General features: G+C 45.5%; 2 protein-coding genes across 4 annotated transcripts in view; one reads left to right on the plus strand and one right to left on the minus strand.

The window, feature by feature from the left end:
* Positions 1–3267, plus strand: part of Napepld (N-acyl phosphatidylethanolamine phospholipase D) — a 42349-nt gene extending 39082 nt beyond the window's left edge. For all 3 annotated transcript variants that reach the window (XM_087902388.1, XM_087902390.1, XM_087902389.1), the window contains exon 5: positions 1024–3267. In XM_087902388.1, the coding sequence (XP_087758514.1) occupies positions 1024–1158 (135 nt within the window). In that variant the 3' untranslated portion in view covers positions 1159–3267. The remainder of the gene's footprint in view (positions 1–1023) is intronic.
* A 1144-nt stretch (positions 3268–4411) lies between these two features.
* On the minus strand, positions 4412–18791 carry Armc10 (armadillo repeat containing 10). Its single transcript, XM_048433516.3, has 6 exons — positions 18470–18791; positions 14904–15052; positions 13369–13503; positions 11565–11741; positions 6917–6988; positions 4412–6115 (listed from the first exon to the last, which is right to left on the minus strand). The coding sequence occupies exons 1-6, from the start codon at positions 18600–18602 to the stop codon at positions 5861–5863; spliced, it is 921 nt and encodes a 306-aa protein (XP_048289473.1). The 5' UTR covers positions 18603–18791; the 3' UTR covers positions 4412–5860.
* Between the last annotated feature and the right edge of the window lie 148 nt (positions 18792–18939).

An 18939-nucleotide genomic window follows, 5' to 3' on the forward strand; every position in this document is an offset into this window, starting at 1 on the left:
CTCTCACAGCCCTCCAGATTTACCTTCATGTTTACCTTCATGCTCTGATTTCTTTATAAACCATTTTATTCTACATTCTGCACTTTTATAATGTACATTGTGTGTGTGTGGAGCATGTGCACCACAGCGAGAATGTAGAGGTCAGAGGGTCAGTTTTATTCTGTGTAAATTACCCGTGCAGGTCTAGGGATCTGACTCCGGACCTTACGTCTGGGTCAAAGTATCTTTGCCCACGAAGCCATCGTGCCCATCCAGTTTGAACGTTTAAGAGCATATTCACGTGTGCAAAAACATTCTGGAGCGTGCTTCGTGCTGTTCTTACGGTGCTAAGGGAGCACCAAGAATGAGCTGGTCTTAGGGTGCTAAGGGAGCACCAAGAATGAGCTGGTCTTAGGGTGCTAAGGGAGCACCAAGAATGAGCTGGTCTTAGGGTGCTAAGGGAGCATCAAGAATGAGCTGGTCTTAGGGTGCTAAGGGAGCACCAGGGATGAGCTGGTCTTACAGTGCTAAGGGAGCACTGAGGATGTTCTTAGGGTGTTAAGTGAGCACTGAGGCAATCGGGAGTTGGACTGCACTGCATTTTCTGTTTTCGGTACCCTCTCATCCTCTGGCAAAGGGAGCTTTGGGATAACAGCTTTCTTCAGCCATGTTTGTCCATCCAAACACAGATAGAGTCCCACATGCTTACATGCACTGTCATGCAGTCTTCTAGTTCATTTCTTGGTATTGACTCCAGCCAAACTGCAATTGTATTATGTAAGATCCGGATCGGATGTGTGATATAAGGAGACACCACAGTGCATACAGGGACAGTGGGATGTATACTGACAATTATCTCAGTTTTAGTGACTTTGTAATTAGTGACTTACATTGTGGAAGAAGACATATTCGCTAATGGTTCATTTAAAGGAACTATGGAGGCAACTTCTGGTGTTTTAAATTCATTTGTCGTTCGAATGCTTATCTGGAATAGCTCTCAAGGATTCGTATTGTAAGTCTTCATTCTCCTCCCTGTCCCTCCAGCACTACTTAGAGCCTCCAGTGAAACTGAGGGAAGCTTTAGAGCGATACGGACTTAAAGGTGAAGACTTCTTTGTCCTGAAGCACGGAGAGTCCAGATACTTGAATACCGATGATAAAGCTTTCGAAGAGACGTGAAAACGGGACTTTCCGGGAAAGCAAACGAGAAGACTAAGAACTCGCAAATATTACGCCATTTTTCACGTGGAAACGACTTCCGCAAGTGTGTGTTTTGTTTTGCATCCTAACTTGCCAATCGCTAAGACTCACATAAACTGTGAGAGTCCAGGGAGGGTCATTTAGGGACTGTTCAATGTAGACTTAAAAAAATACCAATGACACAAACATTGCAATATACTATTTTTTTTTAATCAAAACACTACATTTTCGTGGTAGTAGAATTTCTAAGGTTGTGAAAAATGATATTAAAGTTTCCTTTCTTTTTCTGTTATTCAGGGCTTTCTCAAAAAGAGTGGCGCTTACCTACCTACCCAGATTGCTCAGACACACACCTCTTTCTTAGATATTCATATGATAAAATGATAGCCTTGACTTCCATGTGCTGAGGAAGTGCTTCAGATTTCACTGGAGGGGCTTCTGGCCAGATAGGCGTAGAGAGGCGGATAGGTCACAAGTTCAAGGCCAGCCAGAGCTGCCAGGAAGACCCTGTCTCAGGAGGAAACATTAGCTTCGTGCCAAGTGTTTTACTTTGGCACGTGCCAATTAATTTACTTTGTTAAGCATAAGAATGTAGGCGTTTGGGCGAAACGATCATTTTGACCACAGCGGAAAGAAGCTCCTTGTATTGGGTGCTCACATCCCTGAGCATCTTTAACGTCCAAGAAGGCAGCACCTACACAGCTGCACCCCAAACAGTGTAGGTTTGAGATGTAGGGACGTTTAAGTTTCAAAGTCAGACACTCTGCTAAGCACACTGGAACTACAGCAAAGTATTTCACACATCCTAAATGTGAATGCATCATGCACTTGGAATTAAATTTTATTTTTTTCATTTTCATTTTCTGTACACACACACACACACACTTTTTCTTGTTCTCTGAGCTCTAACCCCAAATATAACAATGATTTATATAAGTATGTTTTACAAGACTTGGGTGTATTGTATATTTTTATATTAAATGACCTATAAGCACAATTTACCTTTTTTAAGCCACTGTGAAATAACAGTAGACGTTTAAGCTTCTGAGTGTCCGCTGACAGGAGTCTTTGGCCAGTATGTTTGTTGTGAACGGTCTGGAAGCGGGCTGCCCATGTGTTAGTGAGGATGAGTTCTGCTTCTGACTCAGACCAGTGAAATCAACTTTCTTGGCACAAAACACAGCAGGTTTTCTATATACATAAAATATTATATAGGGAGTACTCAATACTTGGATGTATCTGCATGGGTATATGCATGCTACACCTTGGCCTCTCGTTGGAAATTCATCACCCTGAAACAAGTGACTTTGTATTCAGACCCACCCTCACCATGTATGGCAAGAGGACAATGTTAACTAACCTACCTCCAGAGGGAGAATAATAGCTTTTTTATAAAAATAGCACTTTAGAAATCTAAGGAGAAAACCGTCTGATACAGACAGGCACAGTAGAGAGCCATAGCAATGTTTTCGGTAATGCTTTGATCTCACTGCAACCACCAAACTGGAGACTGACTTTCGCGGGTAGTAGCCAATATGAACGATCATCAGAGTTTAGTATTTTTATATGAAATGTCTTTATCATTTTATCAGTCCAGGGGAAATGTGTACTGTAATTCTGTGTGTATATAATATGACTTTGAGGCACCAAAGCACAAGATTCTATTTAGAATCAGCTCAGTAGCAATCTCCCCACTCCAACTGGATATGAATCGGACAGCAGGCCGCGGTCCCCAGCCTCGGGGGACATTGGTCCACCTGGACAGCAGGCCGTGGTCCCCAGCCTCGAGTGTCCACTGGCCCCCTTGCAGTCACCTAGTCATAATGAAAATTCTTACTCACAAAGCTCAAGTCTTTCCCCACGAATGGCCTTGATATCGTTGTCCGTGTGCAGTCTGTCTGAGGCTGCGTTCTATCCCCTGAACTGCACCTGCCCCCTTTTCCAGGCTTCCTCTGCTTACACCTGAGTTCCATGCATTGTGAAGCACATCCAAAACCTCTTAGCACAACCACCCTACCTTCATCTTATTTTTCTAATCTGCATTTCAAAGGATGTATGTGTAAAGTGAAAATAAATTTTGAAAATCCATTCTCCTTTGCCAGTCTAATATACACTGTGAATTGTATCTATCTCTCCAGTCTAATATACACTGTGAATACTATCTCTCCAGTCTAATATACACTGTGAATTGTATCTATCTCTCCAGTCTAATATACACTGTGAATACTATCTACCTCTCCAGTCTAATATACACTGTGAATACTATCTCTCCAGTCTAATATACACTGTGAATACTCTCTCTAATCTCTCTTCAACATCAGTTTATGGTCCTTGAGGAATATCCTCACTGAGAGTGGCCTCTGAAGGTGGGTCCTTCACTCATACGTTATGAACCACAGAAGAGGAAGCTACTGGCATGACTCACTGTATGCTCTTCCTGGGTACCTGTGGAACCCTGCTCTACCCCGACACTTCAGAACCAGGCAGCTGCCGGCAAGTATGGCGCGTCAGACTGAGAGAGGACAGAAGGGTGGCGAGGAGCTCCCAGACCCAGCACGGCGAAAGCTCCTGCACAACCTTCCGACGTCCATTTTCAGTAAACGGCAGATTTTCAAGCCGTTATAAAGAAACGTGCCCTTTGGATCATGGCTTAGTGCTCCTCACTCCAGCACACTGTAGGCTCCTAGTCTTAGTCAACATTTTCCTGTTCTAAAGAGTCTTCCAAGCTGATGTCTATCAATCCTGAGAATACAGCTTTCAGTTTGAGAATATGTGCCTCTTGAAACACCCTAGTCTTTACAGATGTGTTCTGAAGCACCCCTAAAGCGCGCTCTCTCTCTCTCTCTCACACACACACACACACACACACACACACACACGCACACACAGTGGAGCTTTGGCTTGCACACTCAGTGCCAAGCACAAGGGCACAATGGACCCACATACGGTAGAACCTGGCTGAACTCAAAGACATCAGACTTACACCTCCTGGGCTATAAATATCTGAGCAGACAGCTGACAATGTTTGTAGGGCTCAGAGAAATGGCTCGGTGGCTAAAAGCACTTGGGTTCAGTTCCCAGCACCCATAGGTAGCTTACAACCATCTGCTTCAGTTCCAATGCCTGCAGGCCAAACACAAATAAATTTGAAAAAAATTTAGAAAAATTATAATTTTAGTCAAGTAAAATGTGAATGAAAATTAGTAAAATAATATCAATGAGGGGAAAGAAATTTTTTACATCCTTGTATTTTTTCTTTTTATTAAAAAATTACATAATTTAGGCTCAGTAAAAAATTCAAACAGTAGCAATGGGTACACACAAAAAATCCAATGTGCCCACCTCCTAGTCCAGGCTCACAAGCTTTACGTATCATTCTAGAAATGTTCTGTCTATGTACAAATTTATTTCTCATTGTTAAAAAATACACAGGACCACAATACATTGTTTTACAACAGCTTTTAAAAACATCATTTCAGGGTGTATTTCTATATGACTCCCGTCAGACTCACCCAGGCCAGTCTTGTAACGAGCGGCTACTTGGTTCAGCCAGCTGCCTGTGGGTGGAAACCTGGCTTGCTCTCCAGCATTTGACACATCCTTACACTGGGGTGAGTGCTAAGAACATGTTCCCTGGAGAAGGAAATACAGTTTGACTGACCCGAAAGGGGGGGGGGGGGAGACTCTGATGATGAGCAAAGGCCTGCCAGTGGTATGGGGGGGAGAGGCGGGTGGAGCTGAGCTGAGCTTGGGGATCACTGAGGCACAGAGCCTGCTGCTGTGGCAGATCTGGTCTCCACTCAGCAGCTCAGGCTGGCTCGTGAGCAACTGCCAATCACTTCCAGGAGTCAGGACTGTGCAGAGAAAGGCCACTGATTCGAAGTGAGGGAGCCATCAAATATCCCAGTAAGTATCTCTAGTTCAATCTCATATTCACTTGATACCAGTAAAATTATTGAAAATAAACCTGAAGAGCAAATTAATCCATGAAGCCAACTAAACCTCTGCCCCAGAAGTGACTCCCATCCTCTGGCTGTTCCCGAGACATTGCCTGTTGATCCTGCCTAATCCCCACACTGCCCCAAACCTCAACTATTCCAAAATCCAAAATTCTGCCAGGTGGTATGGTGCACGCCTTTAGTCCCAGCTCTCAGGAAGCAGAGGCAGGAGATCTCTGTGAATTCAAGGCCAGCCTGGTCTATGAGTTCCAAGAGAGTCATGGCTACACAAAGAAAGCCTGTCTCAAAAAAAAAAAAAAAATTCAAATTTTGAAAGTCATGTTGGATCACAACTGTTCACCCTGAACTATGTTATAAACAAAAGGCGACTTCTATTGTTTAACTCCATCAGCTGAAAACAATCCTTTTAAAGAAAGGTAGAAAATAAGTCCTTGTGTGCTGACTTAAGACTGCATTACTCATAGAAAAAGTAGGAATACTGGGCAGTGGTGATACACACCTTTAATATCCCAGCACTCAGGGAGGCAGAGGCAGGCGGATCTCTGTGAGTTCGAGGCCTGCCTGGTCTACAAAGTGAGTTCTAGGACAGCCAGGACTGTTACACAGAGAAACCCTGTCTTGAAAAACCAAACAAACACACAGAGAGACAGAGGGAGGGAGGGAGGGAGGGAGGGGGAGAGAGAGAGAGAGAGAGGGAGAGAAGAAACAGCAGGAGCAGCCAGTCAGAATTTCGGCATTATCGCTAAAGCCTTCTCTTTCACATCCGCATCGTGGTGGTAAGCTAGCGCTCTCATCTTCTGGGCACAGTCTTCTCCGTACAGCAGGGAAAACAAGGAGCCTTTGGCGAAGGGCGGCTGAGCAGCCAAGCAGCCTTCCACCCTGAGGCAGTTATTTAGGTTCTGGAACAGCGTGAGAGCCCGGAGAAGAATCTCACTTGTTATTTGGCCATCATACAGGGAAAGAAAGGAAGCGTCCACCTGAAAGAGGAAACACCGAGTGTCATCTTGTATTTTAAAATAGTGTCGACTGGTTTCCATTTAGAAGTCTGATCTGGGGCAGGCAACCCCAGCTGCTAACTCACTCACACCCGTGCAGGTTTTCTAGCCCCAAAATGAGGTTGTGTTTGTTAGATAAAAGGTAAGATTTCTTTGGAACCCCAGAGAGATCCCATTTGAAAGACCAACCATTGTAGGATCCATGCAGTTTCTGTAAGAACTCATCAGTGCAACCAGTATCACCACCGCCCCACAGTCCGGGACCAGGGCTGAGTGGACGGCCCTGCTTTTGTGGGCGGGGAATTTCAGACCACTCTGCGCCACTGAGGCCACTGGGGCCAGTTCTCTCCGAGACTGCTCGTTGGTTACGGGTTTGAGTTCATGAGGACGAGCGCTGTGTACTCGCTGGTCTGGGCACTCTGCCCAGCATCGAGCGCATGCGGGTGGCTCGACACTGTTGTCTCAGCAAACGCTGAGGCACATGTGCGGAAAACAAACCATATTTACAGATGCAAGGATACTGAGTACTGCAACAGGAGCAGCAATGGAAAAGTTGATGCAGAGGAATTTAAAGATAGTTTTTAAAGTAAAATATGCTTGTTTCAGTAAACACAAATTAATATACACAAGGAATAGTAGGCCAACCCCACAGTTCTATTCTTCAGAGATAATTTCTGCGAGTGTTTCTGGGCAGACCTTCCTAGCTCCATCTGTCCAATCTGTTTGTGTGTGTGTGTGTGTGTGTTTGCGCGCGCGCACAAACCGGGCAGGTGATCTACTCACTTGGGCACTCAGTAGTCCTTCTGTCATAGCTGGGTTCTCAGACAAATTCAAAAGCAGCTTCAACACCTGGACCTGCCGGCGAGAGGGCTGGGTTTACTGGATCAGCAAGCACAACCCTCTTCCTAGGGTGCTGTCTTCTAACTCCCGTCTGCACCCCCAAGCCTGGCTGCAACTCTCTCTGTGAAGTCTCCACTCGGCTCCTCTGACCCTTGACACCACTCTGAGAGCAGCGAGAGCTCAGCAAATGTTCCCCAATACCGTATGTCTGGTATGTGTTCAGTCACCTCCTTTCTTCCCGAGACTGTGCTTGTGCGCACACATGTTCACATATGTGTGCATGAGAAGGCCAGAGGCAGAGGTCAGTGGTGTCTGTGATTGTCCTTTACCTCAGACATTGAGACAGTGTCCCCACTTGAACCCAGAACTCTTGGAGGTTGTCTTTTTAAAATGTGAAAGATGTTTCATGATCATTTAATTAGGAAGTAATATGAAAGTGGTCTAAATGATAATTAAAATGCTAGCATTTTTATTACTTATTTTTGAAGTCAGAAATTAAATAGAATGTTTTAAAAATCCTTAGACTTATTTTATGTGTATAGATGGTTGACTATGTATATGTACCATGTGTGTGCAGTACCTGCAGAGGCCAGAAGGGGGCATCGGAGCCTCTGGAGTTAGCAATGGTTATATGTGTGCTTGATACTGAGACCTCTGCAAGAGCAACATATGCTCCTATGTGCTGAGCCATCTCTCCAGTCTCAGAATGCCTCTTTGAAAAACACTAATCCACACTTTCTACAAGACCACTGAAATTAAAGGGAGGAGGAAGAAGAGGGCACTAAGAACAAATCTACTTTCACCAGATCCAAGAAGGAACCTAGATGTGCTTTTTCTATCTTGTTAGACAGGCAACACACATTGACTTTGGGAATCCGGGGAGAGGGTGGTGGGGTCCAACCTGGGTCTCCTGCGCTGGGCAAGCACTACGCTAAGGTCTCTCTTAGCCTGAGAACAAATACAGGGAAACAAAGAAAAAGGAAGTTTCCACGTGCGCTGTTCGCCTACAATTCCTGTGATCACATGTGGATGTGTTTATTAAGGAGAAGGCGATAAACTTTGCCTAACCTCAGTTTTACCATGTGGGTATGGAGGTGCACGTTTTTAGTCCCAGCGTCGGCAGCAGAGGCAGGTGGATCTGTGTGAACTAGAGGCCAGCCGGCTCCACAGAGCAGGTTCCAGAACGGCCAGGGCTACACAGAGAAACCCTGTCTCTGAAAACAAACCTTCCCACCCCCCCCCCAAATTAAAAATTTGTAAAATTAATACAAAATCATGATCAAATGTCAAACAGTGCAGAAGAGAACAGGTAAAAACAGAAGTCTATGCCCCTGGCCCATCCTGCCCCAAAGTGGGGATCGCTGCTGAGAAGCAAGAGTGACCTCTGCCCCTGTAGCGCACTCCCTGTGGGCTACCAGCGGCACCAGGAACAGGTCTGAGGAACACAGCGCGCGGCTGTAAGTCGGTGCAGCGCAGCAGGGGAACAGGAACAGAAGTGTGCAACTGATCACCGTGAGCCTGAGAGACCGTGCTGCCCTCTGCAGGTCAAACATGCATGGACGACAGTTTCAAGTTCTGCTCTTTTCCTTCCTTGCCCCTACACCACCTTGTGGCGACTCAGGACATTTAGGTTGTGGGTTCTCTGGTCAGTACAGACAGTATTGTACAGTATTGTCTTTGCCGTGAGTCAGGGTGCAACCACAGATCACAGAGCTCAGTGAGAATACCTCTACAAACTAAACAGATCTGTAAAAGTCCCTCTGCTGGATACCTACCGGGGAAACATCCACGACACATACAAACAGGTGGCTACGCAAAGACGCATTTTCCAGCTAGAACTTCACACCGTACTCAGCTTTTATAGAGAAACAAAGCCATAATGATGACCAGGTTCCCATCAAAACTTTAATTTTCTATCCTAGAAAAGTTCTTGGCAATGCAATAGAAAAATACAAAAAACAAAACAAACAAAACCCCCAAAAAACAACCAACCAAACAAAAACAACAACAACCCGATGTGAGTCATCTCTCACAGATCTGAGACAGATGTACAATACACAGGTCCAGAGCTTGGCTCCGAACTAAGAGTTCCTCCTGGGTTCCAGGTAAAGAGGCCACAGAGACAGTCAAGGGAGAGCATTTTCACGTAGCAGTCACATGATAGCACAGAGGGAAGGCGCCTTCCTGGGCTGGAGGCAGTCTGGAGCGGCAGCAGCACTGCCAAAAAGAGGGCCTACTCTTGTGTTTAATTCTGCACGCCTGTGCATGTCTGGGACCACCCACACATAACACCAGAAACCCTGGACTACAGTGCGGCTCTTCTGTAATTATACCCTGATAACCCCAAAATGACGCCAGATACTTATCTGGGTTTGGAGAGGAGTAGGATGCTTTATGCACCGCTTAATGGACCATTCTAGTCGCAGCATGGAAGCCGGGGGTGCTGGGGGTGACAGATCCCATGAACTGTGGGGGCCACCTCAGGAGTTTACATATGGCCTAGAGATCGGTCCTGTGATATTTTGGTGAAGATTGTGGCTAGTCTGAACAGTTCGCCTGAGGCTAAAGTGCAGAATTTTGAATTAATTCCATAGGTAGAGGAGCTCTCAAAACAGCCTAGCACAGACCCTGTTGTGTGGTTATTCAGATTTGTAATGAAGAGGAACAAGCTGTGAAAATGAAAACACGAATCCTATGGACTGAGAAAAGGGGCATCAGGAAGAGGGATGGAGCTAAGTCCTGTGTTCAAGGAGATAAACAGATTAAGAAATGGGATAAAGGGAGTGGTGACCTCAGGGGAGGATCCCATCCAGTTAAGTTTTCAGCTGTGAAAAGGAACTGAAGAAGCCTAGAACTCCCAGGTCTGGTGGTGCACACCTTCAGTCCCAGCACTGAGGAGGCAGAGGCTGGCGGATCTCTGAGTCTGAGGCCAGCCTGGTCTGCGGAACAACAGCCAAGCTTAGGTGGTGAAGGACAGAAAGCTGGTGAGGATGTAACAGAACACAGGGACCATGTTCAGCCCCAGGGAGCAGCAGAACTTGGTAGCTCTGGCCACATGGTTCTGGGGGGTTTAACAGAAGGAGCTATGTTATTTGCCCCTGAAACTAAGGAAAGCCACAGAGGCCAGGCAAGTGTCAGGGGTGTCCCTGAACGGAGGCCAAGAAACTGTGTGAAACTGTAAGGTTGAAGTCTTGGAGATCCCAAGATGCTGGAGATGCCATAGTCCTGGAACCAGGGAGTGGAAGCAGCCCCAGAGAGAAGGGTGCTGCAGTCAACGCAGCTGAGCAGAGTTAGGAGAGCTGAAGAACATTTTAACCTCAGACATGGAGTTTCCCAGCTGGTTTTTGGTCTGACTTTGACTTTCCTCACCCTGCTCCCTTCTCTGTGTTTAGGATGGTATATATATATATATCTCCTGTGCCATTATATGTTGGAAGTGTGTGATGTTTTTTGATTTTGATTTTATAAGGAATTACAGGTAAGAGACTTCACGAATCCCAGAAGAGACTTTCAACTCTGTACTTTTAAACATTGTTGAGATAACGAAGACTTTTGAAGTTGCATTTTCAAAATGCATTTTGCACTACGATATTAAAAGCTTATGGGGTTCAGGGATTGGAACGTGGTAGTTTGAATGTAACTGGCCCCATAATCTCACAGGGGGTAGCACTATTAGGAGGTGTGGCCTTGTTGGAGGAAGTGTGTCATTAAGGGGGTGGGCTTCGGGAGTTTTCTAGGCTAAGGATATGGCCCAGTATCTGAGTCCACTTCCTGCTGCTTTCTGATCAAGATGTAGCCAGCACCATGTCCGCCTGCTCCCCAACATGATAATAGACTGAACCTCTGAACTGTAAGAGAGTCATACCAATGAGTGTTTCCTTTTTTATAAGAGTTGCAGTGGTCATGGAGTCTCTTCATAGCAACAGAAACCCTAACTAAGACAAGGAGTCACCAAGACCATACATAAAAACCAGACAATAAAACCCATTACTTCGTATGCTAACTTTGAGAGCTGTCAACATGAAGTAAGAGCTGCAGCTTACGTCACTATTTCTCAGAGTCCTTTACTCGGTTCCTGTTTCTAGTTAAGGACGCCATGGGTCCCAGAACAACATGACTTTCCTGCTTCTCAGAAAATCAAACGATCGCCCAAGACACAGCACAAGAGCTTCACACAATCTGCGGTTCTGGGCAAGCAGACAAAAGGCTTTCTTGGGTGTCTATGAGGATTTTTCATAAACGCTGAGTGGACTACACTTCTTTTGGATACGGGGTTTCTTTATGTGGCCCTACCAGTTAGAATCTGCCATACAGATCAGGTCGGCCACGATTCACACAGATCACCTGCCTCGTTCTCGAGTGCTGAGATTAAAGGCAGCACTGTCTTTTTAGGGGAACCTCACAGGGATGAAATACAGAGTCTGGGGTCCCAATCTTTCTCCCCCTACCCTCTGGAACTCATTATGTAGACTAGGTAGCACTCCCAGAGCTCGGCCTGCCTCTGCACCCCCAAGTGTTGGGATTAGAAGTATGCGCCACCGCATGTGGACAGGAAATGCAGTCTCCTGAGCTTGGCGCAGCGGCTCCCTACCTTGGTGCTTCCGTTCCCGGTAAGCAGCAAGTGGAGCAGGCCGGTGATGTAGCTGCTGAGCAGGTGCTGGTAGTCGTTGGTGACAGTCATGTTCGTGAGCAGCCTCAGGCCGGCCAGCTGCACGGCAGAGTTCAGGGGATCCGCAAAGACATCCTCGCAGACTCGCTGGACATACACCTGAAGGCAGGAGAGAGAGACTGAGCACCTCGGGCTCTCCAGACTTGTCCTGAGTGCTGCTTTTCTGCGGGGTAGAGCAGCGCTTAGGAACTGGATCTTCAGAACAGGAGACATTTATGTCAGGTTCTCTGACTCTGGTGACCATTTGGCTAAGCTGTCTTTGTTAATGACCTGGCACTGTGCTGAGAATTAAAAGCAATCAGAGCAAAATTAACTTCAGCGGAACTGTTCTTATTTCAGGAGATGCAGGTATGTGAGTTTCTCACCTCTACTGCAAAAATGGCAATGGCAGTATTCAATATCAATTCAATTTCCAGACTGGAAAAATCATCACTAAATCTGAATGCCATCAAAATTATAAGAAAATGTCCGATCAACTAACCACCCAACACACCTTTATGAACGTTTGTGATGTGGCAGTGTAACAAGGAAGCAAGCAGAGGTCACATTTTCAAGGTCTACATTACACGTGTAAGCCAACTTTCTCCATCCTTTAAGAAAAGTATCAGCTTCTCCAGCTGACGATGAGGGTAGGCTGGACGGACAGGCGCACCGGAGATATGAGCTGACGAGTGACTCGCTGTGACTGTGTCCTCCAGGCGCACTGGGGGTCTGAGCTGAGGAGTGACTCACACTGTGACAGTGTCCTCCAGGCGCACTGGGGGTCTGAGCTGACGACTCACACTGTGACAGTGTCCCCACAGGCGCACTGGAGGTCTGAGCTGAGGAGTGACTCACACTGTGACAGTGTCCCCACAGGCGCACTGGGGGTCTGAGCTGAGGAGTGACTCACACTGTGACAGTGTCCTCACAGGTGCACCGGAGGTCTGAGCTGGTGACTCACACTGTGACAGTGTCCTCCAGGCGCACTGGGGGTCTGAGCTGACGACTCACACTGTGACAGTGTCCCCACAGGCGCACTGGAGGTCTGAGCTGACGAGTGACTCACACTGTGACAGTGTCCTCCAGGCGCACTGGGGGTCTGAGCTGGTGACTCACACTGTGACAATGTCCCCACAGGCGCACTGGAGGTCTGAGCTGGTGACTCACACTGTGACAATGTCCCCACAGGCGCACTGGGGGGTCTGAGCCGATGAGTGAGTCACTCGCATTGGCTGCTCATCTCTTTTACCCACTTTCTGTGGGTCTGACTTTGGAAGGACTTTCTTACACCCAAACTGCCACCCATTGTCTTCCTCTGTACCAATCAGTTTAAAACTACCGAGTTGCAGCCACTGGTTTATGAGTTTACCGAGTCTGCCGGTCTGTGTTCCTGGATTCTGTGTTCTTCCTGCATTGCTGAGGTAAAATGGAACCTGACCACAAAGCCTAGCGCATATCTCTGCTTTAGGGTCTCTCTTTAGAGGGAGTTGTTGGCTGTAAAGTTATAAAGCACACCTACCCTGAGTTTTAATCCTCACTTTTTTTTTTTTTAAAAGTTTTCCCAGACAGGGTTTTTCTGTAGCTTTGAAGCCTGTCCTGGAACTAGCTCTTGTAGACCAGGCTGGCCTTGAACTCATAGAGATCAGCCTGCCTCTGCCTCCCAGTGCTGGGATTAAAGGTGTGCACGCTAATTACTTCCTCTTTTGTGTAGAGGACATGATGCATTTTATTTCGGGCAAGTTACCTTTATCTTGACTTGATTCTCAACATTCACACTCAGGTTATTTAGTGCATTTAATGCTTTCTCCTTAATACTGTGGTTCAGAGAGTTGATTTTGTTTCCAACGATCGGGATACCGCCCAGCTCACGAATAATGGCCTAAGAGAGAGGGAAAAAGTGGATCATAACTTCAATAGGCAACCTTTTGCCCTTTTGCATGCACACAGAAATGCAACTAAAATGAGTCACTTTAGAGAAACGTTATTTGTATATTCATATACAAATCTTCCTGTTCAGAAATTGTCTTTATGTGAGTGTGCCCATGTGCAGAGGCCATTGCTCAAAATGTGATTCACCTTTTTTTTTTTTTTTTTTGAGACAGTTCTTTCATTAGCTGGGACTCAACAAGTATGGAGATGCAATATTCTGAAATATCTCTTATATTCCAAGATTGGAATTTTTGCTGGCCCTCATAGCCAAAGTTAATAATAAACCTTGAAGTCACTTCAGTCTGCTAGCTTACTGTGTACTCAAACTGTTCCTTTTACCTGCCTTTCAGAGAATAATGTAACTACCAAACTTGCCTTGGATTTCCCATAGAATGGTTTTTAGGTTGTTAGTTTTACAACCTAAACTAGCACACAACTACAATCTTAAGTTATATACATTCTTGCCCCTGACCCAGGATAATGCATGTGTATCCCTTGCTGAAAGCAATAAATACAGAAGTCAAAAGTAACTATGGATATTGGTTGAGAAACAATGTTTATTATCTGGGTCTTTTGGGATCGGTTGGGGCCAGTGATGTGGGATGCCCCTGTTTGCTGTGAATATCGTTGGTGTGGCTTTCTGTGACCCGGAGAAAACCGGCGAGCTCCATGGACTCCTTGTCACTGTTTCCCCAGTGCTACAATTACAAGTGTGTGGCACCATGCCTGGTTTTTATTTATCTATCTCCCTTTATTCTAACTGACACACACATAATATACATATATGTATGGAGCAGTTTGTATACTGACACATGTAGATGTTGCATAATCACCTTAAATGCCTATATATTTCCTCAAATGTATATCCCTTTTTAATGGCAGAACATTTAAAATTCTTTTTTTTAGCTCAAAATAAATCTGGACTGATGACAATGTTAACAAAAGCACTGTTGAAAAAAACCCCAAATTGTTTTTACTTGTTCTCTGAGGAGGAAGGGAGAAAGGCATTCACATTAAACTCTATAGTCTTAGCCATTTACACCACCTTGGTGGTTACGGCTGGCTGAGGGTCACCTACATCAGACCACTCTAGCGAGGTCAGCTATCCAATGAAAACACATACTTAAATGTAAGGTGCTTTTACTATTTTATGCAAACTCTGCTTTTTGTTGACTAGGAACTATTACGATGCTATTACCCAGCTCTTACGGCGATGCTGGTATCCAGCTTCTCAGAAATTACTTCTTGTAATTTCATTATTTGGCTGTGATTTTTATGAAGCCAAAAATGCCGATAATGTTGTGAATGTCAGTGAACTGCAACTACTGCTGTGGGAAAGAGGAGACTTACTTGATTAGTTGAGAAGGCTGCATTATTACCCAGGGTGACCAAGGCTTTTTCAACAATTATAGGGTCATCGGTGGACTCCAGCAGGTATAGAAGTTTCTCAAGTTGTTCAGCATTTAGGACCTCATCATAGGAACCATTGGTTAAATCCTCTGCATAAGAAGAAAGCCACTTGAAGGTCATTAACAGTCATCAGTGAAGTGTTCTGCTTTGTTTGTAAAGTTTGAAACGTTCAAACACCAACTCTGATGCTCTCACAATTACTTGTTTTGGTTTTTAAAGCTTGAGGACAATTTTCATGTTTTAGAGAAAGCAACAGGGCAAGCAAGCTGCAAATCCTGGTGTCTGCTGGTAGGAGGGAGATGGAGAGAGGGCAGAGAGGGGTCATGGCTTCAAGAGCACAGGCCGCTGCGGCAATGGAGGCTCCGCCAAGTGGAAGAGGAAGGGAACCACCGAGGACTCAATGCAGCATGGGGGAAAGCCTGCTTAGGGTTTTGGTCAGAGACAGAAAGAATGAAGAAGGAGAAAAGGAAGAGTTCAGCCTTTTCTGAGCAGGCACCCAAATGTCGGAGGTTCTGCGGACGGCTCGCTTAAAGCACTTTACACGTTTTGTATCATTTGATTCTCAGGTATCCCTAGGAAAAAGATATTATTATTATTCTAATTTATGTAGGAAACAAAGGTTCATAGCCATCAAGTGCTAACCAGTACTCATGTGTCTATTAGAAAGCCACTGCATGTAAATAATGTGCCCTCGATGCTGATAGCATTTTGTCACCTACTTTAAACATCGGGCATCGATCTGACAGGACATTTGCCTAAAGAGCATTGGTTAGCGATGGGCTAGGTTTGTACTAGGTACAAAAGGGTGAGACTGATTATCCTTAAGAATCTTATCAGGCAGGCAACCCATGGAAAAAGCACAATCGTGTTTCCAGTGTGGCATTGTGTGGTTTATCTTCATACAGGCTTTCTACTAGATACATTCCTAGTTTTAGAAGCTTTTAATGAATGAAATCTTTTCAATTAAACGTATATTGAAAACCTGCACATAGTGCTTAGGTATAAGAAGTTACTGTGTGTATTTCTGTTGTGTTCCATTTTACCATTTTTTTTTCCATTCTAGTGTCCAATTAATTCTCTGGCACTTTTCTGACTCAAAATAAGTCATTTACAAATAGAATTTCTTTTTCTATAATTTTGCTTCCTTTGTATTACTGAATTTCATGACTTTTTTTTTTCTATCAAGATGCCTGACACTCCAGGACAATGCTAATAGTTATGATAGCATTGTCTCTTATTCTTGGACTTAGTAAAAATGCAACTAACATTTTAATATTAAATATCTTTAATTAAAGATTCTTTGCCTTTATTTTTTGATGAGTATTCCTAATGTTGTAAGTTATCAGGAATATTATTTTAATGACTCTTATACATTACTGTGTAGTTTTTGTTTTGAGATAAGGTTTCTTTGTAGTTTTGTAGCCTATCCTGGAATTCACTCTGTAGACCAGGCTGGCCTTGAACTCGCAGAGATCCGCCTGATTCTGGAGTGCTGGGATTAAAGGCGTGCACCAACACCACCTGTCTACTGTGCAGCTTATATATATATATATATATATATATATATATATATATATACACACACAATATATATATAATATATATTATATACAATATATAATGTATATATACAATATATGTATAATATATATTATTGCATATATATGCAATAAATAATACATACTCCTATGAATTCTCCTTATATGTCACCTGGCCTTGATAAATCATTTTCTCAATCCCCGAAATATCCCCTTCATTCATGATTGAGATCTGTACTCTCTCTGTCAAGTTCTTATGTCAAGCTGAATGATTTGATGCTGTTTCCATCTTCTCCAAAGGCCTCAAAGAATTTTAGTCCAGAAATTATACTTTTTTGCGGGGACAGGTTTTCACTATGTAGTCTAGACCTGCACTGATTCTTGGTCCTTCTACCTCAGTACCGTCCTCTGGGACTGGCCAACCTCTTAAGAGGAATCACACATTTCTCCAAAGTTAAAGAAAAGGTTAGAACTTTGGGAAGGGTCTGTGAGGAATCTATTGATAAAGTATAGTGGTGTATGCTATCAAGCCTGGCAATGAGGGAGGTGGAGTAAGATAATTCAACTTTCAGGATCACAAATTCAACTTTCTGTACATAGTGAGTTTCAGGGCAGGGATAAATCAGACCTTCTGCCTTAAAACAAACAAAAAACAAAAAATGAGCCAGATGAACGAATGCTTTTGATCCCAGCTCTCAGGAGGCAGGGGCAGGGAGATCTCTGTGAGTTCAAGGCCAACTTGGTCTACAGAGTGAGTTCCAGGACAGTTGGGGTTATACAGAAACCCTGTCTCCAAAAACAACAATAAAAAAACATTATTGTATAGAAATATTTGATAGAGAAAGAGAAAACAATCCAGGCTTTATAAGGGCAAATGCTCATCTTCACAACCTGTTCAAACTCTGTGCCAAGGGGGAAAGGGGCTGCACACCCCTTATAGCATTTCCTGTAGGGAAAGGCAATTATTTCCCATTAATTGAACTCTCGGTGTAGAAAACGGTAGTCTAGTCCTCCAATTTTAAGGGCAACTTAATTTGCATATGCCCACACAGAGGTGAGAATTTTGCCTTTAGAATGAATGGTATTAGCAGATTACATGTAATGGTGCCGGTAAAATGTTTTAATAGTTACCTAATTAAAAAAAATACATTTCGGGGCTGGAGAGATGGCTCTGGGAATAAGAGCATTGCCTGCTCTTCCAAAGGTCCTGAGTTCAATTCCCAGCAACCACATGGTGGCTCACAACCATCTGTAATGAGGTCTGGTGCCCTTTTCTGGCCTGCAGGCATACACGCTGACAGAATATAGTATACGTAATAAATAAATAAAATTTAAAATATACATTTCTCTACCTCTGAGGAAAGCAGGTTTTTTTGGTCGGCAGATTTTATTTCAAATTGTTTTCCGGACCTAAAAGACCCCTTTGGAATGCGTAGCAAATTGTAGGACCTCTCAATGTCCCAATCACCACAGGATTAAACCTACAAGTCCGAGTTGCAGGATGCTGTGGATGGTTTCAAGGTTTCTCCCCAGGGCAGGTGCCAGCAGAATCGCACCACAGGGATCCCCTTTTCACGGGGGTTACACGTTAAGTTTCAGGCTAGGCCTGAAGCCCCGCAGTAACACACTCGCAGCCAGGGACATCTCTTTGGTAACACAAAGGCCCGGTACAAATTTTAAACAATCGACACGGCTTTAAGCAACCTACACGGCTTGGGGAAACCTTAGTTCTCTCCGGTGAAGGCCGAGGAAACAACAGAAAACTTGGGGCAATGTTTTCAGCCCTTATTTTAAACAATGAAGTGGGGGCAGGGAAACGGCTCTGGACCCACCCAAGGCAACCTCCAGCCTTTCTGCCCCACGTCCTCCCACGCGACACAAGGACCCGTGAGCGCCCGGGGCACCCCCGGCCCACCCAGCTCGGAGTGGCCCTGCAGCCCCGAACCTGTGGCCCGCCCATCGCCTCACCTGCGGATCGCGAGGGGCGCAGGCGGCGGCGTCTTGGCCGCGGGCCCCGAGTCAGCCAGTAGATGCAGTAGCAGGCGCCAGCGCCCAGGACCAGCCCCGCCGCCACCCAGCCCGCGTCCCGTGCGCCGCCCATGCTGCTGCAGCCGCCGAGATGCGTGGAGCCGGGCTGCCTAGACCGCCTCGGGTCCGGAGAGAGGAAACTGGGCTGAGGCTCCGCCTCCCGGAAGTCGCTCTGCTAAACTCGGAAGCCCACCCACCCGGCGCCGCGGTGCCTTGCACGGGGTGGGCGGGATGCACTGAGCCGCGGCCGCAGCTGCAGCTGCAGCTCCTTCCCGCACCCAGACCGCTACGGGCGAGGCTCGTCTCTAGCCCTGCCCCTCCTCTCCTCGCCCCGCCCCTTCGCACTCTGCCACGCCCCCTCCGCGGCCGCAGCGGCAGCTCCTGCTCGTACCCAGACCGCCCCGCCCCAG

Source organism: Myodes glareolus, chromosome 27, assembly GCF_982192425.1.
Source record: "Myodes glareolus chromosome 27, mMyoGla1.1, whole genome shotgun sequence".
NCBI classification, from domain to species: Eukaryota; Metazoa; Chordata; class Mammalia; order Rodentia; family Cricetidae; genus Myodes; species Myodes glareolus.